The sequence below is a fragment of the Triplophysa dalaica genome, chromosome 3, assembly GCF_015846415.1.
Source record: "Triplophysa dalaica isolate WHDGS20190420 chromosome 3, ASM1584641v1, whole genome shotgun sequence".
Taxonomy (NCBI): domain Eukaryota; kingdom Metazoa; phylum Chordata; class Actinopteri; order Cypriniformes; family Nemacheilidae; genus Triplophysa; species Triplophysa dalaica.
This window is the reverse complement of record NC_079544.1, coordinates 4,556,315-4,579,772: the sequence shown is the minus strand read 5'-3', so window position 1 is coordinate 4,579,772 and position 23,458 is coordinate 4,556,315. Positions and strand designations below refer to the sequence as shown.

The window sequence follows — 23,458 nt, the reverse complement described above, 5'->3', positions numbered from 1 at the left end:
ACTGATATTTGGTCATTTTATCGTGTTATTTAGTATTTATTATCTAATAATAAACATATTTAATAATAAATAAATGTATTGTCTAATAATAAATCTCCTAAAAAACATGACCAATTGTCGGTTATATACAAAAGATTACAAAATTATTAATACCACCATGCATTTTAAGTATTCTGTATATTTCCTAATTTTATGTTTATTTAAACTTTTTTCTGTATTTATTGTAACAGCTTTGAATCAAATCGCAAAAAAATGCTGTCAATAAACTGTATTATGTGCAGTAAATAAAAAACATATTGTTGACAATAATGCAATTTTATTTGTTAAAGTGGCAGACATTTTCTTATTACTAAATGTGCTGAATTTCTCCTCATGCAGGTGGCGTACTCGGGTGGAAGTAAGTGCTTCAGCTGTTCATCTGCAGCCGAACGGGACAAATGGATGGAGAACCTCAAAAGAACCGTGCAGCCCAATAAGGTGACTGTCAGACGTGTCATTTTTCTCTGTTTTGAAGACATATTCTCTTTCGTGTTTAATTTACAATGCCGCAATGCTTAACCGATGCCATCCCGTCACCAGGACAACTGTCGGCGGGCCGAAAACGTCCTTCGCCTGTGGATCATCGAGGCCAAAGACCTGCCGCCGAAGAAACGGTATTTCTGCGAGCTGTGTCTGGACGACATGCTGTATGCCCGCACCACCAGCAAAATCCGCTCCGACTGCCTGTTCTGGGGGGAACACTTTGAGTTTTCGGGCCTTCCTGCCGTCAAAAGCATCACTGTGCACATATACCGTGATGTGGACAAGAAGAAGAAGAAAGACAAGAACAACTACGTGGGCCTGGTGAACATCCCTGTGCCAGGGGTGATGGGACGGCAGTTTGTGGAGAAGTGGTATCCGGTCAGCACCCCCACCACCAGCAAAAGCAAAGGCGGAGGTCCATCCATTCGCATCAAGTCTCGCTTTCAGACCATCTCTATCCTGCCCATGGAGCAGTATAAGGAGTTTGCGGAGTTTGTGACCAATAACTACACCATGCTGTGCTCGGTGCTTGAGCCCGTCATCAGCGTCAAGAACAAAGAGGAGATGGCCAGCGCGCTGGTGCACATATTACAGAGCACAGGGAGGGCAAAGGTACAATGCCGGTTTGCCTCAAATAAACCTTATGCACTTTATGGAGCTGTCCTTAAATCATTGATGTATGCTTGCATGCGTCAGTGCATTTGCCAGTGGCTTTCTTCAATATTTGTTTAGTGTTATGGCTAAATTCTTGAGTGTTACTTACTGCCTGACCAAACAACGATTTTGTTAGGATTTCCTGACGGATCTGGTGATATCAGAGGTGGATCGTTGTGCGGATCATGAGGTGCTCATATTTCGGGAGAACACGCTAGCCACCAAAGCCATAGAAGAATACCTCAAACTGGTGGGACAGAAGTACCTTCATGATGCATTAGGTATGTTAAATCATGTCGTGATATGACTTGAAGTTTGCATTAGTGCATTAACCCACCACTAAGACCATACTCATGCGCTCTGTTTTTTTAGGAGAGTTTATTAAAGCACTGTACGAGTCAGATGAAAACTGCGAGGTGGACCCTGCTAAGTGCACTAACACTGAGCTGCCGGAACACCAGAGTAACCTGAAGATGTGCTGTGAGCTTGCCTTCTGCAAGATCATCAACTCTTACTGGTAAATACACTCCAAGCGCTCCACGCACATCATCCAATTGCATTAGTTCCATGCTAACTTACCACTGCGCTCTGCTCAGCGTGTTTCCTCGGGAACTGAAAGAGGTGTTCGCCTCGTGGAAGCAGCAGTGTCACGCTCGAGGAAAGCAGGACATCAGTCAGCGTCTGATCAGCGCGTCTCTCTTCCTGCGCTTCCTGTGTCCTGCCATCATGTCTCCATCGCTCTTCAGTCTCATGCAGGAATACCCCGACGACCGCACCTCAAGAACCCTCACCCTCATCGCCAAAGTCATCCAGAACCTCGCTAACTTTGCTAAGTATGGCAGGGCTTGATATAATGTTCATTTGAACAACGTAGTGCATTACAAACACATAAATATCTGCATTAACGTGAAGTTTTCGGCAGTTTTATTTTCTGTTCCTTTATTAGTACTGAAGATGTTTACTTATGTCATTTATTGTGTTGCATATTTTTCTTTTGGAAAATAATTTAATTAGCACATTTTTATTCATGTACTTACAATAACACCCAAGCATGATAAATTGTTAATTTATGTCATGAGACTAAATGTAGATTGTGATGTTTCTAAATGAATATAATATATTTAATATGTTAAAGCTGCAATCTGGTATGTCTCTGTTAAACAAAAAAAAAGTAATTGATTGATTCCAAAAAGGATTGCACCTTTAACAAAGATAATATTAACCTAACCATGAATTATAAATATTAATGCTTAGGTCATTATTTGTAGTTTTTTTTTAATGACCAAAAATTATTCTTATATTCAGTTTGATGCTAAAAACTGGCATAAATATTTAGAAACTTGCGTTTAAACGTCTGTACAGTTTCTCATGCATATCTCATTCTCTGTTAAATCAGATTCGGGAACAAAGAGGAGTACATGGCCTTCATGAACGACTTTTTGGAGCACGAGTGGGCCGGTATGACCCGTTTCCTTATGGAGATCTCCAACCTCGAGACCATCTCCAACACCCCAGGATTTGAGGGCTACATCGACCTGGGCCGCGAGCTGTCTGTCCTCCACTCGCTATTATGGGAAGTGGCGTCTCAGCTAGACAAGGTACTGAAATCCCTCTCTTTGACTCATTCCAATTGATTTCACTGCAACAATACCTCATTTCAAACATGCTACTGCCTAAAGTCTGCATCTACAAGAGCATGAGGTTTAGTCTATTTAAAGCTGGAGATTGTATACACTTTTAAATAGAAGAAAATTCAACTCTGTAGGTTTCTTAGGGAAAAATGAGCACACAGATGTAATGTAAACCAAAGGTCTTTGTGTTTGTAAGGAACGCCAAGGCCACTTTAAAATCAAGCACGTTTCATACCGCACAAATGTCTCATGTGGAGCTGTGTGCTAAATGTCAGTAATGCTTTTGTCTCCACTAAACAATGTGAGGTTGCAGCTTACACTTAAGTGTAATCGCCAATCCGACTGCATTTCTGTTAAACAGTGTGTGACCAAAAAGGCTTTGCGTTTGTTTGCAGTGTTATGACATCATTGCTTAAAGTTGTTTTCAAGGTTAACGTCCGTGTACGTTTTAACTCTGTTGAAATGGTAGCAGTTTGTTGGATGACATTGGCACATTCACACATTTCCACATGCCCTGCCCTCTAACTCTTGCTGAACTGTTGAGTCTGCAGCATGGTTTTGTTTTGACTGCAAGTAAAACCTCCCCGCATAACATTTTCGTTTCATCACAGCCTTTCTTTTAACTAGTCCCAGACATAACCTTCTGTTGTCATTTGACTTTGATGCATGCCCTGAGTTGGACTTGTTTATTTTTCGTTTGTTGTTTTGGAATGGCTTTCGTCGTTTGTAGAAGCATGTGTTTGGTTTTCTTTCATTTATCCCCAATTTGACTTTTCCTTTTGTTTTCTCCTCTGTTTACCCATGCCACTATCCATTCCACCCTTTCCTGTACGACACACTGTGTCTCCATGGTTACGCTGTCCTACCACCAATGCATTATGGTGCCTTCTATTCGACCAACCAAAATCCAATCCTCCTGCCAACCCACCAATCTGCCATCTGCACCCTCAAACTCTCGGGCTGTGTGCGGTTGCCCTCTGTGGTCCGTAATGTGGTAACCATGGTAACGCGCCAACCCAGGGTGACAATTCCTTCCTGCAGGCGACGGTGGCCAAACTGGGGCCCCTGCCGCGTATCCTTGGCGATATCACCCGCTCGCTGTCCAGCCCCGCCCCCCTTCAGCAGCACCTCAGGCGGTTCCAGGACCACAGCTCTGCACATGACATTAGTGGAAGTGTGTCCTCAGGACTGCAGAGAATATTCGAAGACCCAGCAGACAGGTAGGACGAACCTTTAGAAATGTTTTATTATATTCCATTGTTTTACTTTTGCCTGTAAGAAATAAGAGGGGAGGATTCACTCAAAAATATTTATTGACTGAATTTGTAATTTTGATAGTGGTCAAAACAAGATGTGCTTAAAACTCACTCCTGCATTTTTTTTTGCATTAAATCACAAAAATCAACAAGTAAATACATTTTTTTTACCACTAATGTATCTACAAGTTACATTGTAGCAAGTTACACTGGAGACCCATTACGCTATTAAATATACACTTGAAAGTCTGTGTGATTTCAGCGTTTTGATAGCATTTTTTCATTCCACAGTGAAATGAGAAGCATCAGATCCCCTGTTCAGGAGCACATGGAGGCCTTAGCCCGAGGGAAGCATCCTTTATTGGGTCAGCAATCTTCTACACACAGCATGAGCTTTTCTGACAAAGAGGAGAGAGACATTCCTCTTCCAAACGGACGCAGTGTATCTTTAATGGACCTCCAGGACTCTTACCTTGCACAGGGCCATCCAGGTCCAGCCCCACCAAGGTTAGGGCGGGTGGGCTCTCAGGCCTCCATCGGCCCTCTCCCTCCTCCTCCACATCATCACCAGCCCCCTGTCTATCCAAAAGTCCCACAGCTCAAGGACAACTTGCCACAGAGCGCTCCCCAGGTGCGCCGTCCGCTCCCCCCCTCCCTCAGTCAACAGCGCAGCTTACAGCCGCTGTCTTTCCAGAACCCCGTTTACCACCTCAGCAACCTGCATGCGCAGTCCACGCACTCGACCCAGTCTATGCACTCCGTCCAGTCCCTGCAGCCGGACTCTAGCTCGGAGAACCTGAGCACGGCCAGCTCTCGCAGCGGAAGCCCCAGCACGTCAGGCGCACGGGGAGCCACACCCAGGGCTAGGATGCCCTCGTCCAGCAGCGTGGAGGAGGAGCTAAGCCGCAAAACCATCCAAGGGCAGGAGACTCCTCCTCCCACAGCCCGCTGGCACCCACCCCTGGTCGACTCGCACTCGGGAGCTCAGGTGGTGGCGGTGCCGAGGCAGAGTTGCACGGGCACAGCGCATATCGTGAAGGTGGAGCAGCAGAGTCGAGCAGTGGGGCTTGTGGCGGGTAACGCAGGAGTAAAAACACCTAGGTCTCTCCCTCACAGCACCTCCCTCCGCAGTAGCAGCAGTATCAACACCGAACCCATGCAGCAGAGCGACGAGAGGTCTAAACAACAGTCCACGTGCTCTAAAGACAGCTCAGTACCTGGAGGGCGAGGCAACAAACAGGTAAAGAGGAAGTTCATTCTTGGAAGCTAAGTTTCAATTTGCAGGAATCGTTTAAGCCCACAAACATTTTTTTGTGTGTTTGGCATTGCTCAGGTTCAGTCCCCTGTGGAATCTGTCACCATGTCCCCAGTGGAGAGAACGGCAGCTTGGGTCTTGAATAATGGACAGTTTGAGGATGAAGAAGAGGGAGGTCCAAGCAAGGATGATGCCAAACACATAGAAAAGGTACACAAAGAGACAAACAATAATTACGATTCTAGCCTTCGCCTGATTCATACATACTCAGTGTGCAGTGGGTATGCGGTGCGTAGAGCAACACGTATGTAGTACAGATCAATCTTGCGTCATTGTGCTTCCACACATACTACGTTCTAGTGGGTTAGCGGTCCGCGTCTTCTGTGTGATTCAGTCAACAATGGGTGACAATGAGTATTTCCGATTAATCGAAACATACATTTTTAAAAGGGTTCATGAAACGCGCTATTTTCATCATTGAGTGGTTGATGGATAGATCATATGCATCCGTGTGCTGTGTGAATGATCTCATCCGTTAACATGGGAACTTGAAAAAATATGCACCACGTGCGCACTGCACACGGAGTATGGGTGAATCGGCTGTTGATTTTTACACCTGCATTTACAATGCAAGTGATGTGCATTGTATCAGATCAAATCTACAGGAAATACAGGGAAGTGAAACACAGGCAAAAAAAAATGATTTTGTATGAAATATATAGTATAGGGTATTATAAAACAACAAGTGCATTAGCTGTACAAACCATGCAAACTTATAAGACATAAAATATATCAGAAAATCAAATATCTAAATGGGGTAAGAATCAAATGATCAGAATGTCAAAAATATCACAAAGTCAAAAACTGAATATTAACAATGATTACTGTAAAGATTATCGCTTGAACGACAGTCTATTGTATGTTTTACGTATTAACAGTGATAACAGATAATAAGCACACACACATAGATATATATATATACGTATATATTAGGCTTTATGTATCCGACCAGTCAAGTTTTAGAACACTTTAGTAAACGTTAAAGATGCTCAAATCAAATAAAACCTCATTGTCATAGTTACCTTTGCAAAAAAATATGAATAAGTTAGTGAGGAAGTGTTATAAAACTTTTGCATGTATAGATCAATCTCACATACTCTGTGAGAGGTTTTATATGTTCTGCTTTTCACCTCAGTATGAACAGGAGATCTCAAAGCTAAAGGAGCGTCTGCGGGCATCTAGTCGGCGACTGGAGGAGTATGAGAGACGACTGCTGGCACAGGAACAGCAGATGCAGAAGCTGCTTATGGAATACAAGACCCGACTGGAAGACAGCGAAGACCGTCTGCGGAGACAACAGGAAGAGAAAGACAGTCAGATGAAGAGTATTATCTGCAGGTAGGAGTGTGATCAAAAACTTCTACTATGTAGATTACTTAAGTGTATTACAATTTGCAACATAATTATCAATAAATGAATCAAAATCATTATTTAGTTTTTAAGTAATATCGCAAATTGTAAAACCTGCTGTATTGTTTGCCTAATTCAGTTCTCATTGTAAAACCATATGAAATCTGACCATCTATATCCGTCTGTTGATAGGCTGATGGCAGTGGAGGAGGAATTGAAGAGAGATCATGCAGAAATGCAGGCGGTCATCGACGCCAAACAGAAGATCATTGATGCACAGGTATGGTAGATAACCGAACTAACCAACCTGTTCAATGCCGGCTGCTATATGTGTGTGTACTTCTGTAGTAGCCATGTCATACCTGTATACATTTGTTTGAGGATCTACTTTGGACCGTGAATTGTTTATTTGTGTATGAGGTAAGGCCCTGAGTGTGCTGAACAGTGGTATGCCATGTACTCCCTGCTAAAGCTCAGATGGTATTAAAGCAAACAGGCTGCTGACTGGCTCATTGTCACTGTGTCCTACTGAATTCCAGGTCTCTAATGGAACTGAGGTAATACCAGCAGGCAAGTACAAGCTCCTGCAGAGCAGCTAGGCTTGTGTAACCGCACCCCAATCCAACACCCATGCCTGGCCTGTACCTGCGCAACACTCAGTCCTCGAAGCCGTTATGACAGACAGAACAACAAAGATAGAGATTGTAAATTAAGGCTGTCATATAAACAAAATACAAAAATTTCTATAGATGAAGAGTAAAAAAGGGACCCAGGTCATGTAAAGGAACACAAATATTATAAATACTTACAATAAGGTTGCATTTGTTCATGTTAGTAAATGCAATGACTAACATAAACTAACAGTGAACAACATCGTTTTCAGCATAATGTCAATACATTTATATTAGTTCGGTGTGCATTAACTAATGATACAGATTTAAGGCTAAACTTAACATGAACTAAGATTTATACATTTATAAAACAACACAATTTTGCATCTCCATTTGGGACAACTAGTGGTGCAGAAACTAGACTGTTAACCATATAATGGCTGCATGATTTAGAAGAAAAATATGCAATAACGCAATATGGTAGTGCTTAGTTCATAAATCAATTTCTATTTGATTACAGAATATTTGAAGACTAAAATGTTTATAACCAACATATATTATTTGTTAATTTCATTACACAAAATTGTGATATGCACATTTGCTATGTTTTGATACTTACTACAGTCTATATATGCTTGCATAAGAACTTTTATGCCACAGTCACACAAGACTTCGTTCCATCAACTTCCATTCATACGTATGGGAATGCATTAGACCTGAAACGCAATTCCAAAGGTCAAGTTTGATCAACTCTGACGTGCAATTTGTGTCATGTGACCACAGCATGACCTTCCCTTGGAGGAAATGCTAAAAAATAAAATCACAAAATATAATTTTTTGTGCAACACAGCTTTAAAAAAACGAAAACAGCAATGACTGTGCAAATACTTCGGAATACATGGTGTGTAAATATAATGAACTCAATGTTTTTATCAACTTTTTTTCTGGTTGATACCCCTATACACAGGGCTCTGCATAAAATGTTGTCTTCTGAAAGTCCAGTATGACCACAGCATTAGGCCTGTTTGATAATATTTTCGAAGTTCTTTTCGGGATTAGTGAGCATTTGTGCCTTCTTTTTACAAAGATTAAAAAGCACGTTAAAGTGCTGTTTGAGGAATGTGTGTTGATAGGGAGCGCTCCTAGCAGATTCAGTACCTGGTATCTGTGAGCTCTGCTGTAGCTTTTGGCTGCTTTTGACCCTTTCCTCTTCATTTTTTTGCCTGGTCACTTGTTCATTTCTCATGCTGCCTCACTCCCAGCTCCCTGGTAGGTGTGCGGACACAGATTCCACTTTTTATAAAGGTCTTGCTATAACTTTTGTGCTGGGTTTCAGTTACCGTTTACTAGCTTTTTTCCTTTCCTCAAACTTGCTCTTCTTTTTATAGCACCCATTATGATTTACTTGCTTGACTACTGTGAGACTGGCACAATGGGTGCCATTCATGTCATCTGTTATTCATTATCTTCGTATTGAAATGAAGATAGACTACATACTGGGGAATATGTACATACCTGTATACTTTTATTTTTTTCTTCTTTTCTTATAAAGATCCACTAACACCTCTTGCGTTGAACTTTGTCTGCAAAAGTTGATGTCTCTGTCTCTTGCAGGAGAAGAGGATCAGCTCCCTGGATGCAGCTAACTCTCGACTCATGAGTGCCCTCACTCAGGTTAAAGAGCGCTACAGCATGCACAACCTCCGCAACGGCCTGTCGCCCACCAACCCTACAAAACTGTCCATCACTGAAAATGGAGAGTTCAAGAACAGCAGTTGCTGATTGGTGATCATGAACGTGATGCTCCAGGACGGATCACTGACTCTGATTGGTCCGCTTCGAGATGGACCGGGCACCCAGATCACATACGTAGCTGGAGGCTAAATTGACTGACTACTGTATACATGCAATTGCAAGAAATGTTTGGTTATTAATGTATATACACGTTATGTAATGTTTGGTTATGTACAGAAATGCTACTGCTGAGAGGAGTGTTTTGAGAGTTGAGCGCAGAGTTCCGCGTCAGTGAGTTTGTGTTTTTTTTTTTTTTAATACTGATTTACGCTTAAATGCAGATTTAAGATTACAAAAAGATTTTTAACTATTGCCTAAGATATATGAAGGAGATGTACATATCATAAATAGAAATGTTTTAAAAGAAACTATGAAGAAAAGCACATAGGTATCGTTGGTCATAGTTGTAAATGTCCTCGAGTAGCAGAACCTGACAGGCAAAGACATGAGATTGAAAGGCAAGTTTATGCACTCAGTTTTCTAACACACTTTTTCTATATTTTTTTATTATTTTATGTTATCATCTTGTAAAAGGTGGTTATGGCTGAAATGACTGACTTTTAACTAAAAAGACTAAAGCAGCCACAGTTTAGTTACAAAGGACCCCCAGCATAATATTCAAGAAAGTACGACATGGTCTTTAATAATACACAAAATAAGACAGCAGAACAAAGCAGTGGGTTGATGTATTGAAGTTTTACATTGAATGAACAGATTCTTTGTATTTGGATATTTGCTGTATCATCTAGAGGACTGTCACTTTAACTCAACATTTCTGTTTTATGTATCAGACCAGATTGCTGTGATATCACCGATCTCTGTCTCACTGCCCTCTCTTGTTCTAGACAGCCTCACTGCCCTCCTTCACATCCTCTATCGTTTGTCAGCTACTTCTGTTAAAAGTTGTCGTTTTCTCACTCTGTTCATATGAGCATCAAGGTCTCCACAATGTTTGCTGTTCCGATGATATATTTGCAAAGTTCAGACACATTCAGAAGCATTGAATAAAATCGATTGTGGCCTCATCGATCATGTTGTCATGTGTGGTCTGAAACTGAAACTTTGATTCTTACACTGCCTTGGCGATCACTATTATGGAAGACAATTCAAAATTGATTTACATAATGTGTAAATAAATACATCATCTTTGGATGTCAACTGATACAATAAACGGCCAGTAAGTAAACTTAGAGAGTAAATTCGATTTGTGGAAGTAACTTTAGGTTTGTTTGTTTCAACAAAATACTTTATAGTGCATTAATGTTTTTATTGATAGAAAAAGTTTTTTGTGAATTTTAAGAGCGCCACCTGCAGGAATATAATTAAACTCTTATTTCATGAAAAGCTTATAGTAAAAAACAATACAAAGAAATGTATACAGTACATAAAAACGCTTGTGCTTTTAAACGGCTATTTTAGCTTTAATTTTTTACTTTTTGGTGTTGTTTCAAAATGAATTTTAAAAACAATTGTATTCCATTTAACTTGAAAATGGAATAAAGATCATTAAAATAATTAAATAAAATAAAATCAGATTATTATCGCCATCAAACAAAAAACATTTTAGCGTAACATCCACTTCAACAAAATAAACCGAACACAAAGCTATTTGTAATTATTAAGTTCTAAAATAAATATTTGCTTTTTAAAACACTGCTCAAATAAATGATTAATGGTAAACATGATGGAACATTTTATATGAAAACCTCTTGGCTATAGGATTGGATCAATCTTAAAAATGCTCAAATGCATACAATGGATTGTGAATTTGGATAAGATCACACAACCCAATCTAGGTTTTTATCTGGATCAAATCTTCATTCTGTGATGTTTAACAACTTTAGTGAGTTTGGGATAGGCCTATGTTTGAGCCAAAATCAGGATTATACTGATCCCAGCAGAACAGTGGATTTCAGAAACAAAAATAAAAACGTAATAAAACTGGATGTACTAGATATAGTAGATATTTTTTGTGTTTTTATTTTTGTCGCCATAAAACAATTTAAATAAAAAAAAATGTAATTACTGTTGACACCATTATCAGTGATGCACCTGTCAAAGCTCTTGCTGGTGAACGCAAAGTCTCTCATGTTAACACAACGCAAAACTTTTCTGAGTGAAAAACAATGCTATAGCATTATACACAGATATTATAATTTTTATTAGCGTACCTGTTAAAATAATAAGCTAATAGACATTCGACTGCCTCTTAAGCTTTTCAGTAGCCTACAATAGAGAAAAAAAACTATTGTATTGGTTCCAGAACAAAAGCCCCAAACTTGCAAAATCCTTTGCAACTTGGTACAAGGAATAAATAAAAAAAATTTTTTTAAAGGGTAATTATTGTTACATTAAAATAGCTTAAAAACCCCTTGGGATTTGCGTGTCAAGTTATAATAAATATGAATAAATTCAGAATGATTGTATAGAAAATCATCCTTACTGATCAGCTTTTTAGCCCAAATAATTCCGCGAAAAATGTTGTTTTTAACCATTGTGTAAATATATACAACTGGTACATTTATAGGGGGATAAATTATTATTATAAGTCCGTGCAAGTAAAGCTTGTTTGTGGAAAACTTGATCCGTTCAAGACACGTCGGATTTAGGAAATACCCTTTCGCTCTTTAAAATGTTAATAAATACTGCTTTAATACTACAAAATCATTAGTAACATTAATGTTTAAATGTTATTTAATCAATTTAATGTTACTAAATGACGTTACTTGTGGGTTTGCGGTGGGAAATATCCCAGTTCCGAGGTGTCGTTGGACTTCCCTTGGGGAGGGGCTTTGGGCAAGAACTGAGCTACTTCCGGTTTTGTAGTGCGCCTGCGCAGTTTTACGGAAAGTATTGTCCAACGTACGAGTTTCTGTGTAATATAATTGTTTTTGCAAAGAAGGCTTGTTATCAGGTATGTGGTGTAAAGGACCAATGCGTTGTGTCTGTATATTTTTTAGTGTATATGACCGTCCGGTCGCTTCTTATACTAGTAACTAGCGTTAGCATTAGCATTAGCACGTTATTCATTGAGCCACTAACGTCACCTGCAAACGTGCAGTCACCTATTTACATGTTATCGTTACGTTACGTTTGCTATCTAGGTCTGTTATATGTCTATACGTGATTTTTAATCGTAACATTATTTAACGCGCAGGCCTTTAGCCATGGCGGACATTAAAAACTTTCTGTATGTCTGGTGTGGGAAAAAGAAGATGACGCCAAACTATGACATCCGAGCAGCTGGAAATAAAAACAGGCAAAAGTTCATGTGTGAGGTAAGGCTACAAATCACGTTAAATTGACTGGTTTTGTGCAGATGTGTGAGGTTATATCGAGGTTGTGTTTCTTGTAGCTGGACTACATCATAATGGCGTGTTTTCTTTGAAGGTGCGTGTTGAGGGATACAGTTATATCGGCATGGGAAACTCCACCAGCAAGAAGGATGCTCAGACCAATGCTGCGAGAGATTTTGTCAATTATCTTGTCCGGACGAAAGAGATACATCCCAGCGAAGTTCCCTCTTTGGGGGTCAGTACAACAGTTTATATGTGTAAGCGTAGTTTGTATAGCAAAAACGTCACTGAATGTTTTGTGTATAGGTCAGTGTACCTGATGGAGGAAATGGAGGACAAGAAGATGGTGGGTTTGGAAATCTTCCGTCCAGTTGTCCACTGCCTCCACATCTAGCTGTGAAGGTTGAAGCCGGTCAAACGAATGGTGCGTACAACACAACTGTAACGATATATGTGGTATTCAAGTTACATTTTGCCTGTTTTGTAGTGCATGGGTGAGTGTGAAATAATGGCTGTAAAGCTGATATTCGTTGTGTATTAGATCCTCAGGGCTCTGCACCCGTCCCAGGGGTCACAGGTTTGGGATACTCCGGCTTCAACAATGCCCAATGGGAGCGAGGAGCAAACCTGCAGCAGTATTACTCAAAAAAGGAAGAACAGGACGACAAAGCGGTACGTCCTCACTTTCATCAGAGTTTGCTGTTTGACATCAGCATTCAGAATTTAGATGACTCCATTTTCATCCACTAGACCTTTGAATCGGAAGAGGTCGATCTGAATGCCGGCCTTCATGGGAACTGGACGCTGGATAATGCAAAGGCCCGTCTGAACCAGTTTTTTCAGAAAGAGAAAAACCAAACCGACTACAAGTATAGCCAAGTGGGACCTGATCACAACAGGTCAGGACGGTCCCATCAAATAAATCCCTTTACTACAACATGTTTGTTTTTATCCTATTAGCGTTTATTCTGTCTGTTTCACCTGCGTAAGGCGTTTACGTATACAGTATATATTGAGGGTTTGTTTTTCTGCTGGACTGAAGCAATGAGAGAGAAAGAGAGAACTCCTTGATGTGCATCTAACCTCCGGGAGATCTCAGAACATGTAAAGAAATATACATATACAATGTGAATCTTGCAGAACTTGTCAAGAACCATCCGGATCATATTTCATCCAAAAATGTAAATAAAAAACCTGTTGTCATAGTTATATTTACCATTGAGAATATCATTTTTTTGGGGGGAAATCAAGGAAATGTGATCTGGACGTGTTTTGAGATTCACACATTCAGTATATGAAGACTATAGGGAGGACAACAGAGATGCCAGAAATCCCAACCTTACATGGGGACAAACATGTGACATGTCTTAGGCTGCACTAAGCGGTCACATGGTGAAGTCTGTGATTGGTCGAATTGGAGGCGGGAGAGGAATATTAATGTCTGGTTGTGATTTCTGGTGTCACATCGTCCATCAGGGGTTGAGGCCTTCATGACCTAGAGAGGAAATAACTCCCAGTTTTGAAGTCTGGCAGGAAAACAAACCTGGTCATCCCCTCTGCTCTTTTGCTGATCCGTGAAGAGGTCAGTTCCTTATGCCTTCATTTGTGTTATATTTAACATGATTTCTGATCTTCTGAAGATGTCTGTGGGAGGTATCCCATGTGTGGACATTTTGATTTTCTATCTTGCTCTGTTTTAGGAGTTTTATTGCCGAGATGACAATCTTTGTAAGACAACTCGGAAGAAGTAAGTTTTCATTTAAAGCAGTCTTCTTAAAGGAATAGTTCAACCCTGTTCTTTACTCACTTTCATACAATCATAGGTGCATATGGCTTTTTTCTTCACCCAAACCCAAAAAGAGTTGTTTAAAAAAATTCTGGGTTCTTACTAGTTTTGTGATGTCTTTGCTTAGAGAGCTATATTAGAAGATTTGAAAAGCATGATCATTAAAGTAATACAGAGGGTCTTCTGAGACCAAATGCTACGTTTGCAATATATTTATCCTAGCTCGACCACAATTGATTTTGAACATCTCACAAGTTCTCATCAAACATGATTTTCTTAAAAACACACCTGTGTTTAAAATCATTAATTAACAAACTTTTACTGACAGTTTCACATGATTTTGGAAAAGTTTTTTATAATAAAATCCTTAAATCTCATTTTCATAACTATTCCAAATTGTCAATCCCATCGCATGTTGTGTGAAGAAAAAAGCGATGGAATGATGCCTAAGCAAGTTTTGATTAGAAATACATCATTAGACTTTAATAAATAATATTTTATTAGACAATTATACAAATTGTTTAGATGTGGAATACTACCTATCAGAAAAGCCATCTGCACAGAGTGACAAGAGTATATTACATTTTTAACTACAGATATTTAAAGTAATCTGTTAACCATTTGAAAGAAACTGCAAAGTAAATGTAAATATATTTGTCTGTTATCAGTTTTTTTTTAATACCTACTTAATTTTAATATCATTCAATATTCTTAAATACCTAAATATTCTGTGTATTTTTGTTGTTGTTATTATTTTGAGACCATCCAACTATTTTCGAGAATATTGTCATTTGAATCTGTTTAATTTACAACATATAATGCACTCACAAATGTTGTAATGAGAATTTCAGAAGATCAATAAAATACAAAAACAATTTGTTCCTGTTAGAAATATGCTTTGTGTAAGGTACAGAACGGTAATGTTTATCATGATCGTTTTTCTTTAACCAAATGTGTTTTCTAATTCAATTCTTTACTGCTTCAATGATGTTCCGGTGGTTTTAAGAAAATGACCCGTAGATGAAAGGATGATGTAACGCCTCCTTTTATCTTTTTCAGAGGTTATTGCTCGTGAACACGGCTCCACCAAGAAACTGGCTGCCCAGTCATGTGCGCTGTCTCTGGTCCGTCAGCTGTACCATTTAGGAGTCATTGAAGCATACACAGGGCAGACCAAGAAAAAAGATGGAGAAACTGTAAGTACAGCTGCTCAAATCCATAAATATTGAAGTTCTGTGTTGTTGCTGACTCCACTAACCCCCTGCTGTCATTACCGGCATGGCAGGTGGACGTATACGAAGTAAACCTTGGCGACGATCTGCCAAATCAGCTTATGAGGGTTGTGCAGGAACTTGGAATCCAAATCCCTCCGCCTGTAAGTGCCGGATGGACAGAACGGCTGTGTGCATTCAAAATGCATAATTGCAAGCTGAGTGTGCGATGCATTAAATAACTTGTCGTGTGTCCTGCTTTTTAGCCGCAGGATCCCAACACTCCGGTGTCTCTGATTCAAGGGAAGTTAGCACAATTTGAGCCATCACAGAGGCAGAACACTGAAGGCGTGGTGCCGTGGTCTCCCCCGCAGATCAACTGGAACCCCTGGACCAGCAGCAACATTGATGAAGGGCCGCTGGCATTTGTGAGTCTGCAGATGACCATTTTATCGCTCATGTTTTCTGTGTAAATTGAGCATTTGTGGAGCACCCAGCTCATTTCAGTATCGCTTGCATTGCTTTAATCCTTTGATGTCTGACTGGTTTTCAGTGCACACCAGAACAGATCAACATGGACCTGCTGAATGAACTCAACTATCAACTGGAGCAGGACAAGAATCTGCAGACGGTGAGCTAAAAAAACCCTGTCGCTGGTTTTGAAATTGAATAAGGGGCTTCTGAACTCAACTAGACGCACGTTCTTTCTGCGATAGATTCTAAGTGAAAGAAGTCAGCTGCCTGTCAAGAACTTTGAGAAAGAAATCATGTCTGCCATTCACAATAACCCGGTTGTCATCATCCGTGGAGCCACCGGGTGCGGAAAGACCACCCAAGTCCCTCAGTACATACTGGATGAGTTCATCCACAGTGGGAATGCATCTGACTGTAATATCGTCGTAACTCAGGTGAGACCGTCACAGGGGATTTGTGTTGTCCGTCCAAGTGAGGAGATCTGCACCGTGACTAACCTCTGACGCTCATCCTGTTAGCCGAGACGCATCAGCGCCGTGTCCGTGTCGGAACGTGTGTCCTTTGAAAGAGCAGAAGAGGTGGGGAAAAGCTGTGGGTACAGCGTGCGTTTCGAGTCTATGCTTCCCAGACCTCACGCCAGCATTCTCTTCTGCACTGTCGGTACGTGCCTCCTCCTTCAAGATTCAATTGAGAGAATTGTTTAATGTGGCAAAGGCAGAAAACAACCTATTTCTGTTTATTACAGGCGTGTTGCTAAGGAAGCTGGAATCTGGTATCCGTGGCATCAGTCATGTGATTGTGGATGAAATCCATGAGAGGGACCTGAATGTAAGTCTTTGGGGTTTTGAGTCATTCTGATTTGTCTGGAATGTTTCATGTCTTATAACTGGTCATAATTTTCTCACAATTTGATCGTCTCTGCAGTCGGATTTCTTATTGGTGGTGTTAAGAGATGTGATCCAGACCTACCCTGATGTGCGCATCATCCTGATGTCCGCCACCATTGACACCACCATGTTTAGGGAGTATTTCTTTAACTGTCCTGTCATTGAGGTGCATGGACGTGCACATGCTGTACAAGGTGAGTAAACACTGTTTTCATGATGCACTGTATTATATTGATAAAGAATAATAAATAAAAGTGAGATCGGTTTAACAAACTGTTCATTTCCCCCCCAGAGTATTTTCTGGAGGACTGCATTCAGATGACCCAGTTTATACCGCCACCGATGGATAGGAAGAGGAAAGATAAAGACGAGGATGGAGGAGTAGACGAGGAGGTATGTGCTGCTGTTTTTTTTATAAAGTAAGATGCATAAACCAGCTTAAGTTATCATTGATGTACTCAAGCACATACTTTTTTAGGCACCGTGTGTATATGTTGATCACCCATTAAAAAAAATCCTCCCAGCAACAAAACCTGCTTGATAGTTCAGCCTTCAACCTTGGAGTACTCAGTCCTGTTTTTGTTCAGGTCAACTGTAATGTTATCTGTGGACCTGAATATTCTCCTGAAACTAAGCGGGCTATGGCTCAGCTAAACGAGAAGGAAACTCCCTTTGAGCTGATCGAGGCTTTGCTGAAGTACATCGAAACGTTGAAAGTAGCCGGGGCTGTTCTGGTCTTCCTTCCAGGCTGGAATCTCATCTATTCCATGCAGAAACATCTGGAGATGAGCCCACACTTCGGTAATGGGATAGTTCACCCACAAAAGGGAAAATTCTGTCATCATCTGCTCACCCCCCTGCTGTTTCAAACCTGTATGACTTTAGTTGATTTCCTGTCAACTTGGTTTTCTATTAGGTAGTCGTCAGTACAGAATCCTTCCCCTTCACTCTCAAATCCCAAGAGAGGAACAGAGGAGAGTGTTCGAGCCTGTTCCTGATGATGTCACTAAGGTCTGTAGGTTATTCGTGCGGTTATGAATTTCCACATGATTTTGAAACGTTGACGAATTTACGATCACCTCACAGGTCATTTTGTCCACCAACATCGCGGAGACCAGCATCACCATCAACGATGTAGTCTATGTCATTGACTCCTGCAAGTAAGCGATTTATTTGACTGTTTTTAACAACACTAGAAAATAATCCACATTTGAAGTGTTTGAGTTTTTTTTTTCACTGTTTAATGTAAATGTGTCACACAGGCAAAAAGTAAAGTTGTTCACCTCTCATAACAACATGACAAACTACGCCACCGTATGGGCCTCCAAGACTAACCTCGAGCAGAGGAAGGGACGTGCCGGGAGAGTCAGACCTGGCTTCTGTTTTCACCTGTGCAGCAAAGCTCGCTTCGAAAAGTGAGCTTTAACTTGTTTCAGTATATTTTAATGTCGGCTTCAAAAAGGGGAAACAGAAGTGAGTTGACGTTTTCATTGACTTGCAGGCTAGAGACCCACATGACTCCAGAGATCTTCCGCACTCCACTGCATGAGGTGGCCCTGAGCATTAAACTGCTGAGACTGGGAGCCATCGGCCAATTCCTGTCCAAAGCCATCGAGCCTCCTCCCTTGGATGCTGTTATTGAAGCCGAACACACACTCAGAGGTGCACATTCTGATATATTTGCAGAAATAGTTTTAAGAGTTTGATGAAGTGTAGAGCGAACACAAGTGTCTTGCTCCTCAGAGCTGGATGCTCTGGACACCAATGATGAGCTGACTCCACTGGGACGCATTCTAGCCAAACTGCCCATTGAACCTCGTCTGGGAAAGATGATGATTATGGGATGCATCTTAAAGTAAGTTTATTACTCAGCCATGGCTGTCTAGGTGATTTTCAAAAACACGAACGAACATGATACAGACTTGAAGTTGCGTTAATATGTGAAAGTAAAATTGAATAATGAAACGGGAAGAGCTTTTTGACCAGCGTTATTTACATCTTGTCTACAAGTGAATAGTAAAATGTTCTTCTCTAATGCATATTTAAAAAAACGTTTAAGTTTATTTATCTTGTCAATCGATATCTTTGTGAATTTTCTAATGCGTTATTGTGTGTGTATATGTGGATGTTTTGTGTAGTGTTGGAGATGCTGCATGCACCATCTCTGCAGCAAGTTGTTTCCCCGAGCCATTCATCAACGAGGGAAAACGTCTCGGATTTGTTCATAGAAACTTCGCTGGCACACGTTTCTCTGACCACGTGGCCTTACTTTCTGTTTTCCAGGCCTGGGATGAAGTCAGGTGGGTCAGGAGGTCGCAGTTCTTCTTTTATATTGCTTGCTCGTTTTTATTTATTTCTTGACAGGCGTTTTCTTAACATCACATTTTCTTTTTGTCTGGTGTTGCTTTCAGGATGGGGGGTGAGGACGCAGAGATCCGATTTTGTGAACACAAGAGGCTGAACATGCCTACGTTGAGAATGACATGGGAGGCCAAAGTTCAGCTGAAAGATATCCTTGTTAATGAGGGCTTCCCTGAAGGTTAGTCAATGCTTTTAAAAACACTTTAATGTGCAATAAATTGCAGGACTACTCCAAAGATGAAAGATTTCTTCAAGTTGATTTTTATCTTTTTATAGAGTGCCTCATGAATCAAATTTTTAACAACGTGGGACCGGACAATAACTTGGATGTGGTCATCTCTCTCCTAACCTTTGGCTCATACCCCAACGTGTGTTACCACAAAGAGAAAAGGAAGATCTTGACTACTGAGGGACGAAATGCCCTCATTCACAAATCCTCCGTCAACTGTCCTTTCACCAGCCAGGACATGAAATACCCATCTCCTTTCTTCGTCTTTGGGGAAAAGGTTGGTTTTAAAATCTCGCTTTAAAGGGATACTCCACCCAAAAATAAAAACGACTCGCCCTCAAGTTATTCCAAATCTGTATACATTTCTTTCAGTTGAGCACAAAGAAAGACGTTAGAAAAAATGTAAGCAACTGATATTATTTTCCCCTTCAAAATGAGATATTTTGAAGAATTTATTAAAGCAAACATTTCTGGTGCACCATCATTTTTATTTTTTCTATCTTGGTAGTCAATGGTGCCCCAGAAATGCCAGCTAACATTTTTTCTAAACTTCTTTCTGAAAAAAGACATTTATACAGGTTTGGAACAACTTGAGATTGAGTAGTTCATAACACAATTTTTTACTTTTGGGGGAGAATCCTTGTAAATTCAAAGTCTATATATACGTAAGGGATAATCCAGCTACCTGTGCATTAGATGATACGTAGTCGGGTGGTTGCTTAGGGGTCTGATGATTAATCCTGCGATTCTTATGCTCCATTTCTCAATGATGGTTAAATGCCACCACATCGCAAAGCCAGAGGGCGCTATCGTGCAGAAACTCCAAATATGGGACGCACCATTTACACACATTTGATGCTTTTCCACTCCATGGTACCGTGAGGTTTAGTACGACTCGGCTCTGTGCAGCTCATTTCAGTGGGGATTATAAAGTTATCGTCATTGTTGCATCACCTCTACTGCCGTAGCATCATTGTACACGTGACAAACACACGCACGCACACAACAGGAGTAATGGAGCAAATCGATCGTATCAAATCTTCACAGCCCTGGTGGTTGCCTCTGCGAAGTGCAATAGCATCCTTTAATGCACAGCTAGCTGTAGATTATTCCCCTCATACTATGGTCCTGTACCAAGTTAAAGTGATACTTCACCTAAAAATGAAAGTTCTGTCATCGTTTACTCACCTTCGAGATGTCCCAAATCTGCATAAATGTCTTTGTTCTGATGAACACAGAGAGATATATTTTGAAGAATCCTTATAACCAATTAGATCTCACCACCCATTACCTCCCATAGTAGGAAAAATAACTTTTTTATTTTTTTGTTCTGTTGAACACAAAAGAAGACAATTTGAAGAACGCAGGCACGTAGGACTTTTGACTATCATTGTATTTTTTCCTACTATGGTAGTCAATGGGGGCAAAATCTGTCTGGTAATAAGCATTCTTCAAAATATCTTTCTCTGTGTTCAACAGAACAAACATTAATACAGATTTGCAACAACTCGGAAGGTTTTCTTTTGGGTGAAGTATCGATTCAAAGCTGATGTTGATGTTTACGGTGTCATTTTTGATCAGACAAGTGAAAATGAGTTATTTTCACCAGCTAATTTCAAACTGACTGGAACTACCGGTGTATTAAACGGTTTTAATGCACACCTTCCAGGCAATCAGAATCAAGTATTCAACACACCATGGTATAATTCTTTTTATTCCCTTTTGTAATTCCAGATCCGAACCCGAGCTATCTCTGCTAAAGGAATGACTCTTGTCAGCCCTCTCCAGCTCATTCTGTTCGGCTCGAAGAAGATCACATCCAATGGAGATATTGTTGAGCTTGATGAGTGGTATGTGTTTCATAAAGCTTAGCCGCAAAGTGTTTCAGGAGCACAGTTGCTTATTGAGCGGGTACGGTTTGACACAAAGATTCAATAATGGCAGGTGCAGAATTGTTGTTGTCAATTTCAGTTTTCAAGTTAAACGGATACTTCAAACAAGAATGAGAATTCTGTCAAAATCTACTCGCCTTCGACTGTTCCAAATGTGTATAAATGTCTTTGTTTTTATGAACCCAGAGAAAGATATTTGGAAGAATGCTTTTAACCAAACAGACCTCGACATCTATTGACTACCGTAGTAGGAAAAGTACTTAATAATTTGTATTGTTATGTTGAACAAAAAAGAAGACATTTTGAAGAATGTAGGACAGCAAACAGTTTTGAGGGACTTTTGTTTACCAATGTTTTTTTTTTCCTACTACGGTAGTCAATGGGTGTCGAGATATGTTTGGTTAAATGCCTTCCTCCAAATATCTTTCTCTGTGTTCATCAGAACAAAGAGATTTATGCATATTTGGAACAACTCAAGGGTGACTAAATGATGACAGAATTTTCATTTTTGGGTGAATAGTTCCTTTAAATAACAATGGGCTCCATCTTTAAGAAACACGTTGAAAGAATGTAAACTTCTTATGTCCCCTTGTCTAACAATATTCTACGGTTGAAGAGTCTAGTCGACGGAACACACAGAGTTTCTGGATCCAGGAGACAAAGTTTGACACAGACACAAGTGCTTGTTCAATCAGAGTCCAATGTTTATTGTTTTAGGACTAATACTTATAATTTTCTCTTAGGAGGCGTCATATAAAACCACCTAAACAGTGGAAAATCACCAGACTTTCTGTTTAGTCTTTCCTCCTGAACAATCAGATATGATTACATATTCATTATTACAATAACAGAACAATCGTCCATAGGCATCATTAGGAACCTTGATATGGTGAACAACAGATACTTATATCAACATAAGACAGCATGACATGATAGAACTTTCAACGAGGTTAAACAACAAGAATGAAAGGCACATCTTATATGAATAGAAGCTAATATTAATAGGAATGAATACATATGATACATGAACTTTGTATTAAACACAGATGCAATATTTGTAGAGGACAGGACGAAATCCAGATTCTCACACACGTTTAAAGTAAACAAAAAATGCTTAAACCTTGTTTATCAATAGAAATCTTTTTCTTGTGTAGGATCAAGTTGAGGATTCACCATGATGTAGCGGCTGGGGTGGTGGCGCTGAGGGCAGCTTTTGAAGCCCTGGTTGTGGAGGTGACCAAAGACCCGGAATACATCCGAAAATTGGATCCTACCAATGAGCATTTGCTGAATGTCATGAGGCTTGTGTCTAGACCCTCTTCAGCGGGTATAAACCTCATGGCCAATAACCCACGGTAAGAAAATCAAAGCATGTATTTCCTTTTAGGTGTGAATGAATCCCTTTAGAATGTCGACCTTCATCTCTGTTTTACAGCTTTGGAGATGGTCCACGACCACCCAAGATGGCTCGTATGGATTTTGGAGGCGGTGGAGGCTACGGGGGCCGTGGAGGAGGATACAGAGGAGGAGGTGGTGGTGGTGGTGGTGGAAACTGGTCTGGGGGAGGATACAGAGGGGGTGGAGGATATCAAGCTGGAAGAGGAGGTGGAGGATATCAGGGTGGAAGAGGAGGTGGAGGATATCAGGGTGGAAGAGAGGTGGAGGCTACCAGGGTGGAAGAGAAGGTGGAGGCTACCAGGGTGGAAGAGAAGGTGGAGGCTACCAGGGTGGAAGAGGAGGCTACCAGGGTGGCGGGGGCGGCTATAGAGGGTCAGGAGGGTATCGTGGCGGGGGTGGATACGGGGGAGGTGGAGGGTATGGAGGAGGTGGAGGGTTCAGAGGTGGCCGGGGTGGTAACAGGGGTGGTTATAGAGGTGGCGTTTAAAGCTGGCTGTCTGAGCATGAGTCCATGGATGTAACTTGTCTTTGGTTGCACTAAAACCAGTCGACTGTCATAGTGGCAGCTTGCAGATATTTTGTGCTTAAACATGACCAAATGCTTTAAAAAATGCTTATTTGTAAGCAACAACATTTATGTGTATACTTTCTTTATTTTGTTTTGCTGATTCTATTATTCTATGTAAAGTTGTCAATCGTGCCGTATTTCAATAAAATAATTGACACAATGTTTTTGACAGTTTTATTTTTGATATCTCTAGCAGGTGACTGCACGTCCTGGGCTACTTCTG

At 40.5% G+C, this 23,458-nt stretch overlaps 2 protein-coding genes across 8 annotated transcripts in view; both read left to right on the top strand.

Annotated features, from left to right (window-relative positions):
• The window catches only part of rasal2 (RAS protein activator like 2), a 65,555-nt gene extending 55,393 nt beyond the window's left edge, over positions 1-10,162 (top strand). For 5 of the 7 annotated variants that reach the window (XM_056742904.1, XM_056742901.1, XM_056742900.1 and 2 more), the window contains 12 exons: positions 379-477; positions 580-1,134; positions 1,313-1,457; positions 1,549-1,693; positions 1,773-2,009; positions 2,573-2,774; positions 3,828-4,027; positions 4,355-5,303; positions 5,397-5,528; positions 6,514-6,716; positions 6,921-7,008; positions 8,954-10,162. In XM_056742904.1, coding sequence (XP_056598882.1) covers positions 379-477; positions 580-1,134; positions 1,313-1,457; positions 1,549-1,693; positions 1,773-2,009; positions 2,573-2,774; positions 3,828-4,027; positions 4,355-5,303; positions 5,397-5,528; positions 6,514-6,716; positions 6,921-7,008; positions 8,954-9,121 — 3,123 coding nt within the window. In that variant the 3' untranslated portion in view covers positions 9,122-10,162. The remainder of the gene's footprint in view (positions 1-378; positions 478-579; positions 1,135-1,312; positions 1,458-1,548; positions 1,694-1,772; positions 2,010-2,572; positions 2,775-3,827; positions 4,028-4,354; positions 5,304-5,396; positions 5,529-6,513; positions 6,717-6,920; positions 7,009-8,953) is intronic. The other 2 variants (XM_056742903.1, XM_056742902.1) reach the window with 1 other exon arrangement.
• Positions 10,163-11,930: 1,768 nt separating this feature from the next.
• dhx9 (DEAH (Asp-Glu-Ala-His) box helicase 9) lies at positions 11,931-23,395 on the top strand. The gene is made up of 28 exons (XM_056744331.1): positions 11,931-12,047; positions 12,291-12,411; positions 12,524-12,664; positions 12,736-12,853; positions 12,971-13,101; positions 13,180-13,328; positions 14,130-14,176; positions 15,275-15,411; positions 15,501-15,590; positions 15,693-15,854; positions 15,980-16,057; positions 16,143-16,334; positions 16,419-16,560; positions 16,646-16,728; positions 16,825-16,981; positions 17,080-17,180; positions 17,375-17,588; positions 17,704-17,798; positions 17,874-17,947; positions 18,050-18,202; positions 18,289-18,449; positions 18,531-18,642; positions 18,926-19,087; positions 19,199-19,326; positions 19,425-19,654; positions 21,112-21,227; positions 22,424-22,624; positions 22,705-23,395. Exons 2-28 carry the CDS (start codon positions 12,301-12,303, stop codon positions 23,186-23,188), a joined length of 3,969 nt encoding a protein of 1,322 aa, XP_056600309.1. The 5' UTR covers positions 11,931-12,047; positions 12,291-12,300; the 3' UTR covers positions 23,189-23,395.
• The last annotated feature ends 63 nt before the right edge of the window (positions 23,396-23,458 follow it).

Excerpts from the sequence above, each read along its gene's own strand:
- dhx9 (XM_056744331.1), top strand. The coding sequence starts at position 12,301 with ATGGCGGACATTAAAAACTTTCTGTATGTCTGGTGTGGGAAAAAGAAG. Across the intron at positions 16,058-16,142 it reads AGGACAAGAATCTGCAGACG|ATTCTAAGTGAAAGAAGTCA; the intron begins GTGAGCTAAAAA and ends TTTCTGCGATAG. Across the intron at positions 19,088-19,198 it reads CAGGCCTGGGATGAAGTCAG|GATGGGGGGTGAGGACGCAG; the intron begins GTGGGTCAGGAG and ends TGTTGCTTTCAG.